Source organism: Lynx canadensis, chromosome A2 (assembly GCF_007474595.2).
Source record: "Lynx canadensis isolate LIC74 chromosome A2, mLynCan4.pri.v2, whole genome shotgun sequence".
NCBI lineage: Eukaryota > Metazoa > Chordata > Mammalia > Carnivora > Felidae > Lynx > Lynx canadensis.
Window position 1 is genome coordinate 130412623 of NC_044304.2, and position 22939 is coordinate 130435561.

Sequence of the window (22939 nt, forward strand, 5' to 3'; positions counted from 1 at the left end):
AATCTTGGTCTGCTTTTTACGGAGTTCTCCCAAGCAGCTCCTCAAAGAGCCTAATATATACACACAGGCAGAATTAGGGCAATAATGAATGCCCCACCGGTGCACCTGTTTTAAGACTTTTAATGGGAGCTGTTAGCATTAGTGTCTCCCTCCAGATTACTCTGGTGACATATTACCATGGTACGGAAGTGGTATATATTAAAAGCAAATACACATGCCAAACCCAAAGCCTATTTTTAAATAAGACCTATTTAGCAGAAGCCATATCTGGTTGATCCCTGTAAACATTTCATATTCTGTGAGCACATGCATGCCATCTGACCTCACAGGGCACTAGAGAACAAACAACTTCCTGTCGCCCTTACCAGCCCTAGAGGATGCGGTGCTCAGCTCTACCAGTGACAGTCTGCACTAAGCACACAAATGGAAAAAAGCTGAAAAAGCCCCATATGGTGTTTTCTGGAGATATTACCAAGTAGTGGCTCACAACTAAGTGGCATCTGTCACCAGAGACACCCTCCATCCCCCGTGATGGACAGTACTCACTCATTGCCCCAGTCCAGGCGGGCAGTAATGTGGCGCTTCACATCCTTCATCCGGTCATGGGTCAGATGGCCCACCAGCACCTGCCGCCGCAGATCCAGGATTTCATTCATGATGTGCCACAGCCGGTGGAAGAGATCGCCTTCATTTCTCTGGGAAGGACAAAAATGTGGAATCGGTGGTCAGTCCCCATAGTGAGTTGTGAGGTAGCCGTGGAGGAAAGGGAAGGCTAATTCCTGCTTATTACCCTCTCTGCGCTTGACAGATTCTCTGTCAACAGACACCTCTCCCCTCGTGTTGTCAATTACATTTGCCACTCTACACGCTTTCATCTAGGTTCACGATGCTGCTCTTCTGCCCAAGAGTGTACCTCACTTCTAAGACTCCCCAGCACAGACAGCGTCCTCACTACACCTCTGTACCCGGAGTCTAAACACCCTGTCTCCCCTTCCATCTCAAACTATCCTTTCTGTAGCTCTCTCCCAATGCTATGTCCTTCAAGGCTCCACCTGAATTCCACTTCTGTCAGGAATCTTCCCTGATAACTTTTGCCCATGTTCTCATCCCCCTTCTCTGAACTGGCTGCATACAATTAAGGCCAATTCAGAGGAAAATACTGTTTCCTAATTATTTCTTGCATGTTGCTCTTAATGTTTACTGTATTTCCCATCATAAGCTGGGTACACCGAGGGCTCTCAGACTCATTCACTGCTACTCTCTGGTCACTAGTCAGACCTCTAAAAAAAAAAAAATAGTGTTTTCCCTCTTACTTGTTAAACATTCATGTAGATTAAAGATATTCTCCCCTGAGAAATTCATTAAGCAAGGCGGCTTAATGTAAGGAAGACGGGTTAAACTCCTGGCTTCAAATCCTGGTTTGCTACTTACTAGTTTTATAGGCCTTGCGAGTGTGTTTTGTCATCTGTGAAAGAGAGACAGTATGATCTCCCCGTAAGGTTGTTTTGTGGATTGGAGACAATGATTTTGAAGAGAGCAGTACAGCACAGTGACACAGAGCACAGATTCGGGATCCCAACTCATTAACCTGCATTCCAGCTTTGCCATTTTCTGGCTGAAAAACCTTTGGCAATTAACCTCTTTGTGTGTATTTTCTTATCTGTAGAAGGAGTATCATAATAACTACCTGGTAGGGTCACAGTAAAGATTAATGAGTTCATATACTAAAACTGTGAGAATAATGCCTGGCTTAGAATAAATATCACGTAAACGTTGGCCGTTATTAATATGGCTTGATCCAGAATAAGCCCTCTACAAATATTGTGTCTTTACCAAAAGCTACTCTACATCTCTTACCCATGTGCTTAGGGCAAAAACCATTTCTCAGTATCTGCCCTTCATCTTTCTTAACCAGAAGCTATGCTTTAACTTTCTACTCAAACATCAATACAGGACATTAAAGTATTGAGATTTTCATATATCTGAAGTTCTCTACAATGATAAACTTCTAGAAATATCAAAGTTCTGTGTGATGGGTAGGTACAGAGGCTCAGTCAGAACACATTTTTCTAATTTTATTTAAAAAAAATCATGACATGTCTTCTGCCTTATCAATACTTGCTGACTTAAAGTGTTTTAATGCACTGTGCAGGCTAAACAAATGTGCTGGCGAAACACGAAGCATTCTCCATAATACTATCCCTGGTCTTCTGAGATACAAATAATCACACTCCTAACTCCTAAAGCACTCCATTGAGCTTGCTCTTCTATTCTCACTCTTTACTCATGTAATACACACCCATACAAGTCATTAAAGGGACACTGTAATGCAATCTTCTAGTAATTCACTGCTCAGTGTCTGTGTTTTCCACGTGGTGTAAGCTCCCAACCACAGACACCGTGTCTGTCTTGGGCAGCCCCAGCCGCTGGAGAATGAATGAAAAAATAATGTGATTTATAGGAGGTCATATACTGTGGATCCTGAGAGGTAGATTCTGTTTAGGTCATGGGAAACAATCAGGGAAGATCAGGAAAACCTTGAGGATGTCAGTGGTCACGAGGAAAGGTCCACTAGAGTCAAAGAAAGTACATAAGGAAGATATATAATAAGTCAAGTCTTGTGCAGGAAAATGGAGAGGCAGCTCCCTCTTGAAGTGACTGTCACAGGGCGAGAGTCACCTTCCCTGCTCTTGGGGAAGGTGTTTTGTAGTCGTGCAGTAGGATGGGCTTAATTTTCTAATGATGTCCCCTTTAGTACCTAAGTTTAAGAGAACGCTAAGATGAGAAGGAAGCTGGTTCCCTCAGAAAAATGAAAACCAGCTGGTCAGCTCTCCCTTTAGGAAAACGGACATACCTCAGCCCTGAGCAGCAAAGCTGCTCTCCTAATGTGTGGAACCAGTACCTATCTGGTCTGGCAGCTAGTCATAAAATGATGATTCTTGAAAAACTGGACAGTTATGAAGACTATTTAGAAACATCAAAAATCCTCTTGATTTAACAGTAAATGAAAAGGGTAGGGTAAAATATTAAACACCTGGAACAAAAGATTATCTGTAAGTTCCTGCAATGCATCAGAAATGTAGCCAAAACTGAACTGTGGGTATTGTCGTGTTTTAGGAATGGGGAAGTTCTCATTTGCCTCAAAATTAAAAGAGCATAGGTTCTGGGGCAGCAGATCTACCTTCAGACTCAAGTTTCACCAGTTAGAGTGGGACCCTGAATAGGTTATCTCTGATAAGATTCGGGAATAAAAACAATCTGGCAGAGCCCCAGGGAAAAAAGATATAAAATATTGAGACAAAGGCCTGCACAGAAGTACTTAGTAAAAGATGGCTGCTGTATTTCTCCTAAGCTTTTTGTGGTTACGTTCCTGATATTTTATTAAGTGATGTTTTAAAGAATATTATTTAGGCTCTTACCAATGATATTAAAAAGAGCAACTAGCACTTCTTAAGTATTTACCATGAGCTTTTAAGCTAAATGTTCTACTACTATTAAGTCTATCTCATAAACTGCTTACAATTTACAAGATATTATTATCCTCATCAAACATCTTCCAGTGGAGAATCCGGGTGCCTTAAAAAACACTGGAAAAGAACATGGATGCTCAAGTATGATGAATCTGAACTAAAACACTGGGCTTGAAACACTCTTATCAGGAAGAGAGAAACCAAAAGGCCCAACATAAATAGCCAAGTCAACCTCATGTTCAAGGTCAAAAATCTGCTTTCTCCAGGTTAAACTTCATATTTGTTCCTAACATAACAGACTACCATGCCAGTATCTGGGGGAACTTTTAAATAACTTTCTCTCCATCTCCATTACTCAGGACATTAAAAAGGTGGAAGGTTACTCCTAGAGCTTACAACACAGAGATTTTTTCAAGCCAATCAAGTATGTCCCCAAAATAGATGCCTGCAACCTGAAAACCAGGTAAAAATAGCTAGATAAGGCAGAATCAAGAGGAAATTCAACTTTGTTCCCCACAAGCAGCCTCATAAAAGGGAAAGTGCTGGTGCTCTAGCTCCACAAATGGATGACACTTACACTGCCATTATTTTTATAACTCATACATTGGGTATTTAAATGATGCAATGACCTGAACATTTCAGATAGTTTCATTTCCACGTTAATATTATGTACAATGTTATGTTCAGTGAAATAATACTTGGATTTTATATTCTTCCTATTAAAAAAAAAAAAAAAAAAAAAAAAACCTTAAAGGGAGATCTGCATTTCCTTTGCTGCCTCTCAGCACAGAGCCCCTGAGTTCAGTTATCTTGACTTTGCATTTACCTCATTCCAGCAAAGCTTAGACTGGCATTTCATCTCAGACTGCCCTGTGGATTTTAGTAGTGAGTCCTAAAGCCACCAGCTCTAGGAGGGCATGGTCAGAGAAATCCAACATCAAAAGGGGTTTTATTTTTAAGATTTTCTTGCTTCAGTGAAATATCCTATTGCATTTTATATGTAACAGACAATAAAAACTGTCATTCTGTGCCAATGTCCTTCACTAATTTGGATTTTCCCTTTGACAAGCTGTTTCAAATCATTTTGTCAGGCTAAGTACACCTTTGTATTTTGAACACATCCCCTCAAATGATTAAGCTGTTCTATAAATGTCTTTGAAAATAAAAGGAGAAATAGCATTCATCTTCCTCAGACATGTTCAGAGATCCAAAGTGAGAGCCCTAGATTCACCTAAGAATCCACACTCGGCCATTTTCCAGCTGCTTGGCTCAGAGCAAGTACTGTACTTCACTCTCTGCCTCATTTTTCTCATTAGTAAGCTGGGAATGATCATGGTCACAATTTCCTTGAGTGGTTGTATGGATTAAATGAGATAGTGCATATAGAGTACTTGTACAGGGTTTGCAACACAGTTAAGCTCTCAATAAAGACAATTTGTTAAAATAAGTAAATACGTACATAAAAACATAACCCCCAAACATGGACCCCCTCCCTTGTTTTCAAGAAACATTCCTTTCCCTTATATATTTAGAATATTCTTGTTCATTCTGCCTAAGGAGTCTATCATTTTCAGTACACTTGAATCATTTACAGAAAATTAGAATAAAATGCCACCAATACTCCAATTGCACTGAAAAGGAATTTCTTTTTCTTTGAAGATCAAAAATACTCAGAAAGCCTAACACAAGTTCCATGTAAACCATTCTATTTGATTAGATGCCAGAAAAATCATGTTTTACATTCCTACAGTTTGAATAAGAACTCACAAAACACATGATTAGTGGACACACAGATTACAACAAGACTATGTCTTGTAAGGCTCTGTATCTCCAATTTCTGAAGGAGTACAAGTGCCTCAGAGCAGGTGCTCAATTATTAGTCAGTGCTTACCCTTGTTCAAGTATCCTTAAAACAATTCTCTATCCGAAAAACTATGCCATTAAAAAGTTACCACATAGAGCTGTTTCCACATGGTTCCCCAGTCTCTTAATGTCGATGTCATTTCTGTTATAACAGAGTCTTCAGTGGGAATAACCATTTCAAATTGTCTGTGAAATTAAAAAAGAAAAACAAAGTATGCAGGTCGTTATCATTGACAATAATTTTATTTTAAATCCTCTAAAAGATAAAACTAGAAAAGGAAACTGCCTAATTGTTTTGGGTTCTGCACACAGTAATCAGGATCTTATCATAGACCTGTGTGAGGGATGTCATGTGGGTTATGGCACTGCAATACCAAAATGACCACCCACTTCATCAACGTCAACTTTGAAGAGTGTGGTAGGAAGCAACATTAACAGAAGAGTTCTGCTCCAGCCACAATTTGACCGCTGAACAACTCATTTAACCTCCCCAAACCCAAAAGCCTTCATGTAACATGAGGTCACCAAGCTCGCATCAACTATGAGATGGCTTTTGCTTTCTAAGCATTATGACCATAGGACTCAAAGACAATGACACACTTGTTCAATGATCAGGATATTATGTTTCCAAACATGCAAAGTGACTTAGTGTTATAAATATCTACACACTGAGGTACAGATTAAACACTCCCTTGCTCTTCTTTTTAATGTTTATTAATTTCTGGGAGAGTGTGTGAGTAGGGGAGGGGCAGAGAGACAGAGGGAGACAGAGGGAGATAGAGGATCTGAGGCAGGCTCTGTGCTGACAGCAGAGAGCCCAATGCGGGGCTCGAACTCACAAACTGTAAGATCATGACCTGAGCCGAAGTCTGATGCTCAACCGAGTGAGCCACCCAGACGCCCCTGAACACTCACTTGACCTTATTAACACTTCATTTTTATTATCTGTAAGTGGGACCATGAAAAAATATTAGTATATTAATAATATTATCATGCATCATAGAGCTTAAGAGCTTCTGAAATCATAAATGTTCGAACATCCATTGCACAATGTTCTTCTCTCTGATTAGGGTAATATATTCTTCCTGTTTTTTCTCCACAAGTCACAACCATACTGGAAAACATTCATACCAACATCTACTAGGATATATACAGTGGTTCTGATGTTGAGAAGATACATGAAGATAGGGACAAAAAAAAAAAAAAAAACCTAGAAGGTTTCATTTACCCTCTGTGTCTATCTTTGACATATAACAACCTTTCTCTTCACCTCAAGTTTCTTTTTTCAAATTGTTTCAAGTGAAAATGCCTAAGTGGCTATTATTACAACTTTTCAAAAGAGTGTTACCTGCTATGTGATGGATTAGTTTCTTAACATTGAGTATGTATTTTTTCTTTTTTTTTTAATTTTTTTTTTCAATGTTTATTTATTTTTGGGACAGAGAGAGACAGAGCATGAACGGGGGAGGGGCAGAGTGAGAGGGAGACACAGAATCGGAAACAGGCTCCAGGCTCCGAGCCATCAGCCCGGAGCCTGACGCGGGGCTCGAACTCACAGACCGCGAGATCGTGACCTGGCTGAAGTCGGACGCTTAACCGACTGCGCCACCCAGGCGCCCCGAGTATGTATTTTTTCAAGGACAATATCTAATATGTAGAAGGTAACAACATCTTAAGACAGGGAACCAGGTTGTCTAGATGATCAAGGGAAAATTACTTCTTAGCATGAGGATAATAACTGGTCTGTAGCTCCTTTGTGATGTTATATCCAAAGGGTGTATAATTGTCTTTTGTAAAGTCTTCTTGACAGCAAGTAAGAAAACTAAAATCTTTACCAAGAGAGCCTTGTTTCCTCATTTCATAGTGCTGTTAAAATACTTGCTCTGTTAATATTTCCCTTCTTTCTAGACCTTAAGGAAACACAGCTGAAAATGGAAAACCGGGATTTAAACCTAGAAATAAAAGTAAACAGTAGTATATGAACTGCGACATATCCAGAACCTTTTCTCAGGTCAACATGTGGCATTTGCAAATGGTAGCTCATGTATTTTGCTTCTGAAGCAGCTGTTGCAATTTAAATGATGAATATTTGGAGACACAGATTATAAAATGATCAGATGTAAGGTCAAGAAGGGAACGATGAATTTCCAGGACAACCGACAACCCAGTTAACGTTTAAAAAGTGGCATGACCTCAAGCAGCAATTAAACAATACAGAAGTGGCCTCGCTGTTCATCAACTATAATTTAATTTAAGGACCCCCATCAGCCCTACATAGCTCTGAAACCCAGGACTGAATGTAAAGGCAATTCAGTCTGTGAGAAGTTGATTTGGGGTTTGTTCCACCAAAATGTAAATTTTTAAGAAGCTCCACAAAATCTCCGTTTTCAACGAGGCAGCTGTTTCCTCTTAATTACACCAAAAGCAAAAATCAATGTTCCAGTAGTCATAAGTAGTTGCCCCTGAAATTACATTTTGCTTAGTTACTCTGAGATATACTTTGTAGCAATTTCATTCCAGTGGGCCATCAGGCTGCTAATCTTTCTTTTTTTTTCTTTCCTTAAAGTTTATTATTTATTTTGAAAGTGAGGGGAAGTGGAGGGCAGAGAGAGGAGAGAAAGAATCCCAAGCAGGCTGTCAGCGCAGAGCCCGATGCAGGGCTCAAATTCATGAACCAGGAGATCATGCCCTGAGCCAAAGTCAAGAGTCAGATGCTTAACCAACTGAGCCACCCAGGCAGGCACCCCAAGCTGCTAATCTTGCAGTAAGAGAGGTAACATCAAAATCCTAAACAAGTTCTTTGGGAAAGCAATCATCTAGCAATATGTGTTCTCAAATGTTTTTCAGACTAAAGTTTTTCTTCCAGTTAATAGTCCTAGAATCTAGGGTCTCAATCAATTCCAGTAACAAATTCTTCTTCTTCTTTTGAAAATCATTGTGGGCCCTACCCTCAGTGTTCTCTGCTATTTAATGCTCATTATGCCCTGTATCACACAGAGAACCCACAACCAAGTCTTAAACTTACACAACTAAATTTTGAGACAACTTTATACATGCTTAAACTTCCTCAGGCTCAGGGAAGGGGGTCAGATACACACCAGTTACTGCCTACGACAAAAATTTATAAATAAAAGAAGGAATTTATTTTGATAATGTCCCACCCAATCTGCTTTGAGAGGTAGGACTTCCAACGGGTCAAGTGATGACTGATATCATCTTTGCTAACATCCTCTCTTTCCCTTGGTCAGAGTGTAAGGTGTGGGCTGAGTGGCCCTTTGCTCTGGAGAGTTGAAGGCATAGGGCTGGGCTTGGGACAAAGGCAACAAGGAAAACTGCTTGCATGGGTTTGCCCAGGTGGACACTTTAAGGGTCAGGGTAGAGACCTTGGGGGTTCCACCTTGTCCAGCCCAGATCACTAGAGCAGAAATGTCAGAACAAAGAGTAAGCTTATGGTTTAAATATCTTCTAGAGGTTCCTCTGGTTTACTTGAGGGGAGCTGGACAGCATCAAAGTGAGCCTGGCGGGAGGGTTCCAAAAGGACTGATAACTCTGCTTGACTCATTTCTGGTGGGTTACAGCTGCACAACATTCCCAAAGGACACACATTTATTCAAACAGTAGTAGTAGGGGCCCCTGGGTGGCTCAGTCAATTGAGCATCCGACTTCACCTCAGGTCATGATTTTGCGGTACATGAATTCAAATCCCGCATTGGGCTTGCTGCTGTCAGCACAGAGCCCACTTCAGACCCTCTGTCCTCCTCCTTCTACCCCTCCCCCACTTGCGTGGGCTCTCCCTCAAGAATAAAATAAACATTAAAAGACCAAAAAAAGGGTAACTTTCTAAAAAAAAAAAAAACAGTAGTAGTGGTAAATATTAATATTAGAATTACATTTTTAATCTATTTTAAATAATTACTACTGCTACTACTAATGATAGTAATATGGCTTAAAGTAGCAGACATATAGGGGTGTCTGGGTGGTGCAGTTGGTTGAGACGCGACTCTTGATTTCAGCTCAGGTCATGATCCCAGTGTTGTGGGATAGAGCCCTGTTTCAGGCTCTGCAATGACAGCGCAGAACCCGCTTGGGAGTTTCTCTTTCCCTCTGTCTCTCTGCCTCTCTCTCTCTCTCTCAAAATAAATAAATAAACTTAAAAAAAAGTAACAGACATATACATACAAGACATATAGTATAAGGATCTCCTAGACTCTAAGTTTTATCCATATAGGAAACTCTGAATGTATTTATACCATAGATTCTCAGCCACCTGCAGAGATTATTTCACTGAACTAAGATCAATACTCTACCTTTACAGACAGTAGATATAAGAATCATCCATTTAAATAGCATCCTTGGAACTTTCTTGGTAAAACTCAAATTTGAAGATCTCATTTACTATACTTTAAAATGTGCTTTAGTAATTCAAATAAATTGCTATTTTTTTCTATTTGAAGAAAAATGTAATTTTTGCAGTTGAATCTGTCTTCTTTCTTTTGTCATAAAATGACAATCATTCAGTGATCCAGGGCATATTTCTTATGGCACTGGCAGCAAATGTTTGGATCCAAATCCACAGTCCACTTACAATGAATCACCTGCTCAAGATAAGCAGTTAAATAAGGAAGTTCTACCGTTTTATACTATGGTATTTTATTGGAATGACCCTGCTATCCTGACAGCTACTTCAAGAACTTTTGCAGACTGGAAAGACTTTTAAAATATATGAGAAATCTTAGGTGATCAATGAGCTCAAAGTACAGAAATTCCATTCCCTAAAATAGAAGAGTGGCTTTGTGAAGAGGTGACACGAAAACATGGTATTATCCCCATTTAGGGAAAAACAGTCAGACTTGGGTGCTTATAATCAATGGTAAATCTAGGAAATTCCCAGGGTTTGAGACATGACTCAGCACTCCAGGGGTTGACTGACATGCTTTTCTATATAGCAGAAAACCAAAAGAACCCACTCCTTGTGCTTACAATTAGGCTGATTCCATGATCTGTGGACAATGAGAGACCTCTGGTGCCCTCAGAGTCTCTTCAGGTCTAGCACACATAGACGGACTGCATTAAATTGTCTCCACCAACCGCCCTCACCAGACAACACAGACAATGGCATGATCTCCTATAGTTCATTTTTCAAGACAATTACTAAGCCTTTCAAATTCTAAAATAAGCAATGGTTCTGTGAAAATCCTCCATTAATAAAACTCCTTTCTTACCCTTTGTTCTTCACACAGGCATTTTTCAAATGAACGTAGCTGGAAGGAAAGATACCCTGGAAGAGAAAACATGAAGGTTATGGTGCTAGTGGATGGATAAGGGGGGGGAGGGGGGAGTGGAGAGGGTGTTCACAAGTCATAGGCATACACTACAGTCATACAGCCAGAGCGATATCAGAAATAGGAAAAAACAACATCTCTATCACACTGGACCCATTCCTTTTATTTTCCGCCACTGACTAGTTTACAAATTCAGGGATTGTCTGAAGCAAATATAGTAACAAAACAAAAAAAAAAATTAAATCTCACTCAAAAATCTATTCTTTACAAAACAGAGTTATTTAAAAATTTTCAGGAATTCTGCATAGAATACAAAGCATGTTAGACTGAATTAAATTTTTTTTTAATATTGCATGATTTTCAAAGAGGGTTCTTTGATTGTTTTGGTAGTTGTTCTTTTACTTCTCTCTAAAACACTCGTGGCTATTTTTAAATACAGACGCACAAAAAAATCACCGTGAATCGGGAGACAATACATATATTATGTGTTATGGAAGATCTCTGATGAAAACATAGCAGGAGTTAATCAGCAGGCTGCATTCTGATGGAACAAAAATTAAACAAAAGACACACGCTAGCTTAAAGCTTTTTATTGTAGAGAAAAGACAGGACAAGGCAATTGTTCCTTTGTTCTAAATGGGATGTTGAAAGAAGCAACATAAAAAAAAATTAGCATCAATTTTATTGTCCATTAAATGACAATATCCTCTGAATGATTTTTGATGTATAATCAAATGACAAATTCAATTAAATATTTAGGAAAGCAAATGCCATTTGAATATGTTATCACCATTGTGGATCCAAGGATAACATAAAATTTAATAAGCAAATTCTGTACATACAACAGTAATAAAGAGATATACATGTTAAAAATATATTTTTCCTTCAAAATTTAAATTAACTCAAAATGGTAGGATTAACAAACAGAGTAATTATAATTAATAAGAAAAAGTCAGAACTTGAGGTTAGAAGAGTGGCAGAAGTAAGTCCTATATTTGCATGTGCCTTGCAGATGACCAAAAATAACTTTAAATAAGGACTAAAATATTAAAAATATGAAATTTCTATACTCTTTTGCCCCTCAGGCTTTCCTTTAGAATGACCAAAAATAAATAAAAATACAGTTATTACACACAGCTGGATGATCCAGAAAAAGGTATAGTTAAGCAGAAGGCAGAAGAATTTCGATTACTTACATTATATTTTGAGAATAAGAAATTATACAATTTCTTATCTAAAATCCTAATAAAGCCAGAATTAAACCAACAAGTGAACATGACATGTAAGAGAGTATTACAGAATGTACGAAGCATGGCTAAAGGATTGAGAAGTTAAAGCAGAGTCACAGATAATAGTAAGGATTAGTTCCAAAGTCATAAAGTATACAAATGAGAGGTAAAACAAAAATCATACTACTTCCTATTATAATTCCTGAGGATGTATATAAACATATAAAGGACAAGGAGTCTTAGCTTCTGTCTGGAATGGTAAGAAGGGGAACCTCTTTATAATATGGTTTCCCCATGTTTCACCTGTCCAAACCCAAAAGGGACAAGGTTTCTGAAATAAACGTGTTTCTCCACACCACTATTTTACAAATGATACCACAGAAAACTTAAAGATTAAATACCTCTAATTGATATTTCTTTTGGAATATCCATTTACCCTGAATTTTAATTTCCCCTTGAATTTTAATTTTGCCCTCTGCTAAACTAACACTTCAAAAAGATTTTGTTTATATATAATGAGCTTATTAAGGTCTTCTCAGTACAAATTGCAAGAGCTATGTTGGATTACCACTTGAGTAGCATGTCTTAATGATAATCCGAGTTCAAAGGAATTTTCAAAATTATGAAAATCTGAATTGCCATTTGGCATTTCAACTAAGAGTTCCAACTGTAATTACAATTGTAAAATGAAATAAAGTAAAATAACTTTAAAAAAATTCCATAATTATGGTTAGGAGTAATATTTTTTACCTTGACATTTGGGTTTTTTAAAGCAAATCCTCTGTACCAGCCTGTGGAGAAATAATCATGGTCATTATTTTGATTAAACCATTGTAATGTTTTCAAGAAAAGTGATTACAAATCAGTCTGTCCTTTACTGATAGAATTTTACCCTATATGTAAATATTCTATGTATGAAAAGATGGGGGTTGGAAATAAGCTAGACTATAGCTCAAGAGACTACTAGTTTAAGTATTCTATTAATACAAGTATTCTAAAAATTGTAATGGAAATTTATATGAAAAATAGAAACATGCATAATAGAAGTACAGGGTTTGGAATCAAAGGATTGGGCTTAAATTCTGGCTTTGCTACTTATTATTTTATTTAGGGCAGGTTAATTTACCTGAGTATAGTTTCTCTACTTTTAAAAAAGGCTATACACTATGTCTCAGGGAAATTCAAGAATCTGCAAAAGATTTAATATGTTTCCAATTTGTCTTTGCCTGACTACAAGGTCCAGACCCTATCACCAAACAATAGGGCTCAGCCAACAGTCATAGAGTGAATTTTCACATCCTTCAGCCCATCATCTAGGGTTAGGATCAGTCTGATAGCATAAGAAGTGGGAAATCAGTTATCATCCATTAATAACAGTGATGGGCACTCTTATCAGCAAAATGTTCTAGTAATGATCTGACCCTAATTTTTATTCTATAGAATGCCTATGACTTAACCTCCAAGCAATTCTGTATCAATTGTATAGCACTATCCCTAAAGAGTAACATATCTTTTCACTGCTTAAAACAAGCACAGAGCATATATATATGAATATATATGGTAAATAGACAGCCCCCTATAAATGTATTATTTTCAACTTAGAATTTCCTCAAGCACAGAACCATTTTGTTTCTTGGTAAGAAATTATTTTACCATGTAACAAATATTCTGTTGAATTGGACCTTTTAACAAACTGAATTTTTAAAAGGAAATATTTGAACTTGTATTTAAATATTTTTGTTCCTCATAAGTTTTCTGAAATGGATATACTGTAAAATGTCATACTTAACAGCTTTAAAATCAGTCTGAAGCAAGCAGAATGAATTGAGGAGAAACTGTGTATCTCAGGATTTATTATATCCCTGAAAGACATACCCAAGAAATATATCCAATGTTAAATAATTATTCTAACAGAAATCAAAACTTTTTGAGAACTGCAAAAATCTCATACAGAGGTCTCTGTCCAATTACATCACAGAGAAAGGTTTTTAGGTTACAAAGGAGCTCCTGTTAGCTATGAAGCCCATTTTTATGCACCATTCCAAAACAGATTTTATATTTACCTGTACACAAAGTAAACATAGACAAAATGCATCTGGCAATAACAAGGAAGACCTTATTATATATTTTCTTTAAATTTTTAAAGATTTATTGATTTTTGAGAGAGACAGAGTGTGAGCAAGCAGGGCAGGGGCAGAGAGAGAGGGAGACACAGAATCTGAAGCAGGCTCCAGCTCTGAGCTGTCAGCACACAGCCTGACATAGGGCTCAAACACGCAAGCTGTGAGATCATGACCTGAGCCGAAGTCGGATGCTCAACCGACTGAGCCACCTAGACAACCTGTATTCTTAAAGATTTCATTTACAGTGGGCAGAATAAATGTTCATGTATCAACACCATTTAATGCCAGGTTATAAGTGAACTTAATAGTTCTGTTTTGGGGAATACAGTTTCATGGATGTTATCATATTATAAATTCCTACTGAAGACAGCATTTCAGAAGAAAATGAGTATTTTGGGATATACTAGAAGGGCTTTAAAATGTGGCCATTTTATTAACAAGAAAAAAAGAGTAGTCATTTCAACTGGGATCTTTTTAAATACTAGAGTTCAAGTCCATTTACAGGAATGGAAACATCTGAGGACATATTAAGTATCTTGATTTAATGAGTTAACATGCTGCATAAATCAATAATAATCATAAAATTCTTATAGTATATTCCACAAACATTTCAAATGCATTGAATAACTTTAGTTCAAATTTAGGGGTGGAGAGAGGATTGCAGGACCAGAGCAGAGTTGGCCTTGGCTCAAGCCTTCCCCAAGGCCTCTGATTACCTAACCTTGCAGAAGCCATTTCTGCTCTGGATGTATGTTTCTTCCTGTCCTGGGCACCTACAAGACACTTGAGATTCTGACAAAGACCTTCTAGTTTGGCACTGAATCATGAACTCCCACAAATACAGTAGCCTCAACTGCTTTCTATGTTGGCACCTAATGAATATAAAGACATAATATCAGGAACAATAAAATCAGCTTAAAAATAGCAAATCATGCTTTTCCATAAGCCAGACATTGCAAGAAACAAACTTTGTCAAAAATGGTTCACTGTGACCACTGGAAAAATTCCAGAAATCAATAGGAGGACAGAATTTGTAAACATTACGAACTGTCCAGTGGTGAGGAGGTTGGGTATATAGCTTCAAACCACAGTGGGGTAACTAGCCCACTTACCATCACACTTCTCCAGGATCTGAACTGTATCTCCAATTTCCAATGACAGGCCATATGGTACCGTTCCTCGAAAGCTGGCAATAACTGCAAGAAATGTTATAGAATATATGAAGATAATCATATTGGTTACAGCCAGTTATACTGCTTACTATTAAATGTTACCGACTAGGAAAAATGAATGTGAAGAGGAAGTACACTTGGAGAGCTAAAACCTGCTGTCATGTTTAAATGTTACATATTTTTGAAGAGAGTCAGTCTTATATACTTTACCAACTTCCAGGTCAAATAAGTGTTACAAATACGAATTTCAAAGATAGGGAATTTACTAAAACAATACAAAATATCAACACTAGCACTCAATAACCTGTGTGACAAAGATATTTCCTGAAGAGCCCTGGAAAGACCTGTGCCATTGTTACTGCTATATTCACTCTTCATCCAGACACCTCGCCCGTGATAGTTACTCAAAAAATATGTTTTCAATAACAAATGACGAATGCCTATCTTTCTTGCTGTGAAGCTTGGTTTACATTTCTATGATGTTGCTTAAAAGAGATTTCTTTTCCCTAGACTATAAACTCCTCAAGAGAAGCGATTGCATCTATTTGCTTACTATACTAGCATGTCTCCAGAGCTTAACCAAGTATGTGGCATGAAAGCAGTCTCTTGAGTAGTAATGGATAGTAACATTTTATTTAGCTATGACTGGACTCCTCTCCTAGCATTAAACACAGAGCCACGATGACAATCCCCATATGGCTTAACTCTCCTGGAATCAGGTGTGTGTGTCCAGGGGTAAGTAGGGTGTCACCATTTAGCCTTACCTAGTGATTAGAGACTGATTTCTGAAACATTTCACAGGGCTGGACAGGACTAGGATGTTAAAACCAGAGAGAAAGTATGTATGGGTTAGTCACCTCTGGGTACCTTGAGGATCTACAGACAGGTTGAAGCACAGTGATTCCCCCCAGGAGAGCAATGCCTGAGTCAAAAAGGAGATAAGGATGGAGAAATAGAAAAAAAATGCACTCCAAAACATGAAAAAAGAAGAGACATGTTCTGTTAAATACTATGAGCACCATATTGAACTTGCAATTCACGTTTTAAAAAATGATAGTAAATGCTTTGACTGCATGGTTTTTAAAAGACCACAATTTTGGAAATCCATTTTATAATTCTGTCTTAGACAGTGAGATTTAGATACAACCCCAATCCCCAAAATAAATTATTGCTACTGTTGTGAATGTACTTTAAAAGCTTGAAGAAACACATGAATCTGTCAAAAATCAGAACATGCCATAAGTAATGGGCTTTTAGAGAGGTCTAAAACTCTTCTGTAATCTCCAAACAAAATTAACAGTAGAGATCAAAACACAGGACAGAAAACATAACCCATGGTACATGAGATGGATGAAAATAATGGTATAGTAACCAAGTTAGAACATTTTAGACAAGCACTAATTCATGATGTCATTTTTTTTCTTTTTTTTAAAGTTCATTTATTTTTGAGAGAGAGAGTGTGTGCATACCCGAGTTGGGGAGGGGCACAGAGAGAGGAAAAGACAGAATCCCAAGCAGGCTCCGTGCTGACAACAGTGTTTAATCTCATGAACCGTGAGATCGCGACCTGAGCCAAAACCAAGAGTCTGACACTTAACTAACTGAGCCACCCAGGTGCCCCCATGATGTCATTTTCTAACTATAACCATAAATACCATATGACCTCATACTGAGGTACTAGAAGATGTTTGCTCAAAAAATAATCAAGGGTCTGTATATCTTGACAGATTATCTCAAGTAACTTTCAGAGAGCTCTTACAAGAGATCAACAACTGAAGAGACAGTAGACTGATAACACTTTAAAAGACTTCAGAAGAAGCTTGCATCCAGAATTGCCTTTCTTCATTCATGAAGTTACCTCGACTGCTCACAAATCCTGGTGGTTCCACACTGCTCCGCTTAGAGATCTAAGCACACAGAATCCCCAGCACAGCTCTGTATATAGCTCCTACTACTCACAAATGCCCTCGTAACTCCCAAGGCTGCATGTTCTCTCCTAGCCCTCAGCACCTTCTTGAACACAGTAGTACCATCCATGCACTTCATTTCTTCCCCTCCCTTCACACTTCACCCCACTCAATCCAGCCCTCACTGTGCTCTGAAACTGCGCTACTGAAGTCACCAGTCCCCTAACTGTGACTTTGCATATCGCCTTCAGGAGTCTATCCTCTGTTGAACTGGGTCTCTCACACTCCCCAGCCTTCTTCTATAGAACTTCCTTTCTTAGCTCTCCTAAATGTTGGTGTCATCCAGCATTCTATGCCCAAGATGCTGAGGCATAAAAGCTGGGGTGTAGGCAAATAGCATCAAGTTTGTTATTGTGAGACATGAGTTTGAACCCAGATCTTAAACACTTATTAGCTTTTTCATTTTAGTAAATGCACCTCTCAAAATCTGCATTCATTACCTGTTCAGGCAAATGGGGGTAACAATAAAGGAATTGTAAAAGGTAGTGGAGGATTAAATAAAGCACCTATCAGAAATAATTTACTACACACTAGGTACATTCTAGTCATTTAATGAATACTTCAATTATTTAAACTGTACTTTTTCCTTCCTATCCATATACATTCTTCCTTTTTGGAGAGAGAGCCAAGCCTTCTAGAATCACCTGCTGACAAATGGTTTGCCAAGTCTCTCTCCAGTTCTGATCTGTGCCCACAGAATCCGACACAAACTTAGAAACTGTAGATCTCTGTTCCCATATCTAAGCACCTAAAACTGAGCATACTTCCAACTGAACCCGTTATCCTGCCATCCTCTAACCAAATCCAGCTCTTTTCTCTCTCCCAATCACCCATTCTGAAATGTTAGTCTAAAATAGTAGTCTATTGACAGTCCTGCTTCATCCTGCTATTACAAGGTGGATTTCTCTGTATCCCTCAACAGGGCCACTGTAAAGCCTTCTGGGATGCCTCCCTGGTTGTCCTTCCTCAACACAATGTCCACAATGCCACCAGTTACCTTTGATTCAGTCACCTTTGGGTTTAAGGTTTTGCAGGGTTTCTTGTCTGTGTGTGTGTGTGTGTGTGTGTGTGTGTGTGTGTGTGTGTGTTTCCGTTTCTGCATGTGGCATCAGGAAAATTTTTATATTTCAACTATTCGGTTTGATTTCCTTGGATTTCCTTGGCTCCAAATATGGTGTTGTGTTCATCTCTCCCCATTTGCTATTACGTAAAAAATTAATTTGGATTAACAAATATGCATATACACCTAAGTTAGAGTCAAGGATTTTAAAATTTTTACCTAAGATGAAAATCTTAAGTGTAGAGCATAGCCATCTTGAAAGCCATACCATAAATAGGTGTCTTTTATCATTCATGTTATTCCTTCATATAATGATAATCAGTTTAATACCTATTAACAATTCATTTGAAATTAAATGGCTGTGAGAAACAACCTCATAGAGACTCATAAGTATTTTCTGTGAAGAAGGTAGAAAGAAAGCAAAATCATTCTGTGAAGTAGAGACCCATACCTTAGTTTCAATGATACTGTTTTTCCATGCAAACAACAAATTCATTACTTAAAACTTTTAAACAGCACAGAGAAACTCAATCACAGAGTCCTGCAACTTTTCAAAGCAAAAACGGAAAAAAAAAGTAATTAAAAAACTACTTGAAGTCAATGAAGTAGGTCTACCTCGCAGACAATAACAAATTCTTCATCATCATTGTCAAAACAATATTTACAATGATTCTACTTGCCACAATTCAATTCAAGTCTGGCAAAGGCTGCCCTTGCCCTTTATGGGCTGACAATCTAAGATGAATGGAATGTAACGTAAAAGAATAATAATAATAATAATGAAAATGCTTTGTCCCTTCTGACATAAAGGAAAGAAACTCATCTCTCAAAGTCAGAGTTTTGGCTTCGTCTTTCTAGTAATAGTATCTCTGACTCATGAACAGATTGTGGTCTGAAAGGTCACCTGTGATCTGACTATTTACAACACAGAACATGGTATTGTTGGTCTCAAGTTCTGAGATTAGCCCAAGAATCCTATTTGATACAAAAATGAAACTGCTTGTTTTTTGCCACAAAAACATGTGCTATGATTGCACCAGAAACCAAAACAAACAAACAAACAAACAAAAAAAACCATATTGATGTGAGTAGTTGTATGATTTTGACACACAGCAGTAACAGTTAGAAGGCAATGATGAAGCAGGCACGGACTGTGCAGGCATGCTAAACAAACTCTTGCAAAGAGCACATTTAGAACTGGTTCTTGCCTATGTCTGCATGCATCTCACATTGTACATTCAGCTCTAGCTTGCCATGGATATATCTATAGTTAGGTTGATTAGTTTTGAGTGTCATTGGTGGACTTCTGAAGAACCTGGATAAGAGCTGGAGCAAAGAGAAAAGGGAAAGGGTATTAATGAGAAATTCTTTCCAGGGACTCTATTTCATAAAATGGTGAACTACAGAGGAAAACAAGGGGCTACCTTCTGTGCACATGTACAATATCCGCCTGTAGGGAGAGAACAAATGTGGTGGGGAAAAGCAGAATACTACTCGAAGCCAAGACTCTTCTTTCTTAATAGCTGTCTGGAATAGGGCTTGAGGGCAGATGGTCATCACTTGGAGATTTCTATAGGTACCTGGCTATCAGTATGACAGCAGGGCTGTGGAAGCAGGTGGCTCAGAAAGAATGACGAAAAAATTTAAATGAATGTGGGATGGGGAGATAAACTGGGAGCTCCTGAATGCTGCTTTGATGCTGGAAATGAACTAAGAAAATGAAAGAAATGCTGTGCTCCTTCTCATCCTCAGACTTGCCATGACCTTGGGATCTGGGTCTGTTCTGGAAGTGGGTCACGCCCCCAGTACACCTTGCAGCCACACCTGAGAGCACAAGCACAGGCACACTTACAAGCAGGAATCCATTCATATGCCACAGTTACTATGGTCAGGACTTGAGCACGTCCCATGACTCCCTTCTGGACTGAGTGAAAAATCACAAGCGTATTGAATAAAACATATTCATTTCTGACACTTCACAAGTATCACCTGAAAATGTATTGCTGTCCTTGACTGTGAAGAGGATAGGGAACTTCCTTCTGCTTGAACCACTGCCATTTGGATTCAAGGTAAACATAAAGTGTGGTGGTGGCTGCTGCAATACCAAGATCCCTCTTCAGAAATGCATGACTTATCCGTCCAGCTGCTAAGAGCATTAGGGCAGGCAGCCCTTGGCTGCCAGCCCCCTTCCGGAACTGTCTCAGCTGTAAAGAGCTGCTTTGCCCAAGGTCACGCCCTCCTCCCAGGGTGGCTTGCATCTAGTGACTGCCCGGGTGGGAGTCAGAAGGCCAGATCCTCATGCTATAACTCGGTACAACTAGCTCAAGCGACGAAGGCTGTCACCAGGCTTGCATCACAGGTCAACTTCTTCTTGTGCCTTGTCCTGCTTCCTTCTACTCCTGTCCATGGGTGTGAATCCTGAGAGCACTCCCTGAGTAACATCATGCAAACTCATCTCCAGCTCAGAGTTTGCTTTCCAGAAAGCCCAACCTGCTACCAGTTTCAAAGCTTTACCCATTCAGAATTTATGTCTTCCAAAATTTATTTTCAAGGGATAAGGAAAGTAACCTTATTAAAATTACTACTTTGTGTTAAGGGTTTTGCTAAATTCTTTATGTATTATTTTTAATCTTCTATGATGTAGGTGTTTCCACTTCCCATTTTAGAGATAAAGAAGAGGAAAAGAGACAAACAAGGTAACAAATCAATGATATTAGGAGGGAATTATTCCACATGAAGATTTATTTGAAGACATTGTCACTGCGGCAGTAAACGAACCGTTTTTATTCTCCAGAGTCACAAACGTATTCTTCACCTTGGTTTTAATGTTACAAATGCAAAGGCATTTGCCTAAGTGGCTACAAGAACAATTAAAGGTCAAACAATAAAACTCTGAACTAATTATTACATCCGCCTATCAGTACTTTTAAAAACAACTTAAGATGATAGAAAAGGTTATGGTTTTGGCCAAGTGCCAGCCAGGAGGAGGGAAGAGACAGAGTTTAAACAATTATCTCAAAGGCATCCCAGCACGTAGGAAAAGGAGACAAAGTTAAATAGAGACTGGAGGCCTGGGGCTTAGTTCCATGCTTATGAACCACGTGGTCCTCGGTCCTTCCATTTGCCATCCTGGGATGACATCACCTGTCTGGCCTTGCACACAGAGATGTCACAAGGATCAAACAAATTTATGAGAATGAGATTTGTAAGACTATAAAATGTAAAGAACATAGGGTATTATATTTTCATCATCATTGCTACCCAGTAATTTGGAGGCTGAACCTGAATCTGTCATAGGCAAAAATAAGGTTTCCATTTTCAGTAGTAAGTCAAAAATTCTTTCTGTTATTATAGCTTCTTGGAAATCATTATTAACAAGTCAAACTTAGAAAGATTCAGGCTCAGCCATTTGAGAAAGAAAAAAGTTGATAAAACAGGATTTCTTTGGCAAATGAGACTGGTAAGGAAAATAACAGAGTCAAGAGGGATTTTCCTAAAATGCAGGGCTAGGATTGGAAGGAGATTCAGCTTTAAACACTCACTCTGCGTCACAATATTTGTCTGAGGAATAACAGAGAGCATCAGGAGGGAAAAATTACAATTCGCCCGTCAGGTCACAAAGTGGAATTAAGTAACAGAAAGTACGCATTGCTTTCCTCATGATCCGAGTGAAGAATTTTCACTAAGAAGCAAAATACCATTTTCCAAACAAACATTAAATCTATCACCAAGTATGTGGTGTATAAAGATAGATTATATAGGGTGTATGTGTGTGTGTGTGTGTGTGTGTGTGTGTATATATATATATATATATATATATATATAGTGCCTCTTTCCAGTGTGAAGCAGTTAATATGGAAATTATGTTATTTAGGAGAGTTTCTGAAACACAGGATTAAATTTCCTGATATTTTTTTGTTGTCATCTTGTGCTAGGAGGGAAGAAAGAAAAAAAAAAATACACTGTTCTATCCTTCTGTGCCTTTTCCCCCCACTCTGGTTTCTCTCCCCAAGTACTAAATACTCAGTCACAACACAGCCCAGGAGAAGCGAAGTGCATTCCTGGGCCCCAGCATCTCTGCCTTCTGCACCATGGCAGAATGACTCCCAGGCTGTCCCACAGTGGGGAGAGCCCAGCTTGTCCTCGCAGCCTCTTCCAATGTTCTGTCCAAACTAATATCCAGTCCTGTCTCATCTATGAACATTCACTTCACACAGTGAAGCCTGCATATTTCTAATTTTTCCTCCAGACGTTTTTTTTTTTTTTCTTCTCCAATTTGAAGTTGGGCTTTCATTCCCAATGTTGTGCAAATTGTACAACTTCCATCTGAAGAGAACCAAACTCTACATTCCTATTTAGTACCTTCTCTTTCTACTCTGATAACGAAGCCCATCCCCAGTTTTGAACAAACACTAGTTCTGACTGGTTTTGGCCACTGAAAACCAGCTACAGACAATTTCTTTAGAAAATGCGAAGCCAGTAAACAGGTCAATGGAGAAATAAAACAAAGTCCAAAGGTCCCCCCCCCCCCCCCCGCCCGCCCCAAATCCAGCTCCTACACATTTTTCCAACCAACCTTGTCTTTTATAAACCACATTCACCAGTCACACTGAAGCTCTTATCTACGACTGAGCAAATGCTTTTCCTTCTACTTGGGATTCTGGCTTCCTGTTGCCTTTCCCTATCAGGCGTTCTTCAAAAACACTCAAGGATCCTCCTCAAGGAAGGCTTACTCTAGGCACTCCTCCTACCTACATCCTAGTTAAACTCATT

The 22939-nt window shown here is 38.6% G+C and overlaps 1 protein-coding gene across 7 annotated transcripts in view; it reads right to left on the minus strand.

Annotated features, from left to right (window-relative positions):
* Nucleotides 1–22939, minus strand: part of DOCK4 (dedicator of cytokinesis 4) — a 433703-nt gene that overhangs the window by 234482 nt on the left and 176282 nt on the right. For 6 of the 7 annotated variants that reach the window (XM_030308247.1, XM_030308245.1, XM_030308251.1 and 3 more), the window contains exons 2-6: nucleotides 15080–15163; nucleotides 12595–12635; nucleotides 10556–10611; nucleotides 5423–5519; nucleotides 547–695 (exon numbers count right to left, since the gene is read on the minus strand). In XM_030308247.1, the coding sequence (XP_030164107.1) occupies nucleotides 547–695; nucleotides 5423–5519; nucleotides 10556–10611; nucleotides 12595–12635; nucleotides 15080–15163 (427 nt within the window). The remainder of the gene's footprint in view (nucleotides 1–546; nucleotides 696–5422; nucleotides 5520–10555; nucleotides 10612–12594; nucleotides 12636–15079; nucleotides 15164–22939) is intronic. The other variant, XM_030308249.1, reaches the window with a different exon arrangement.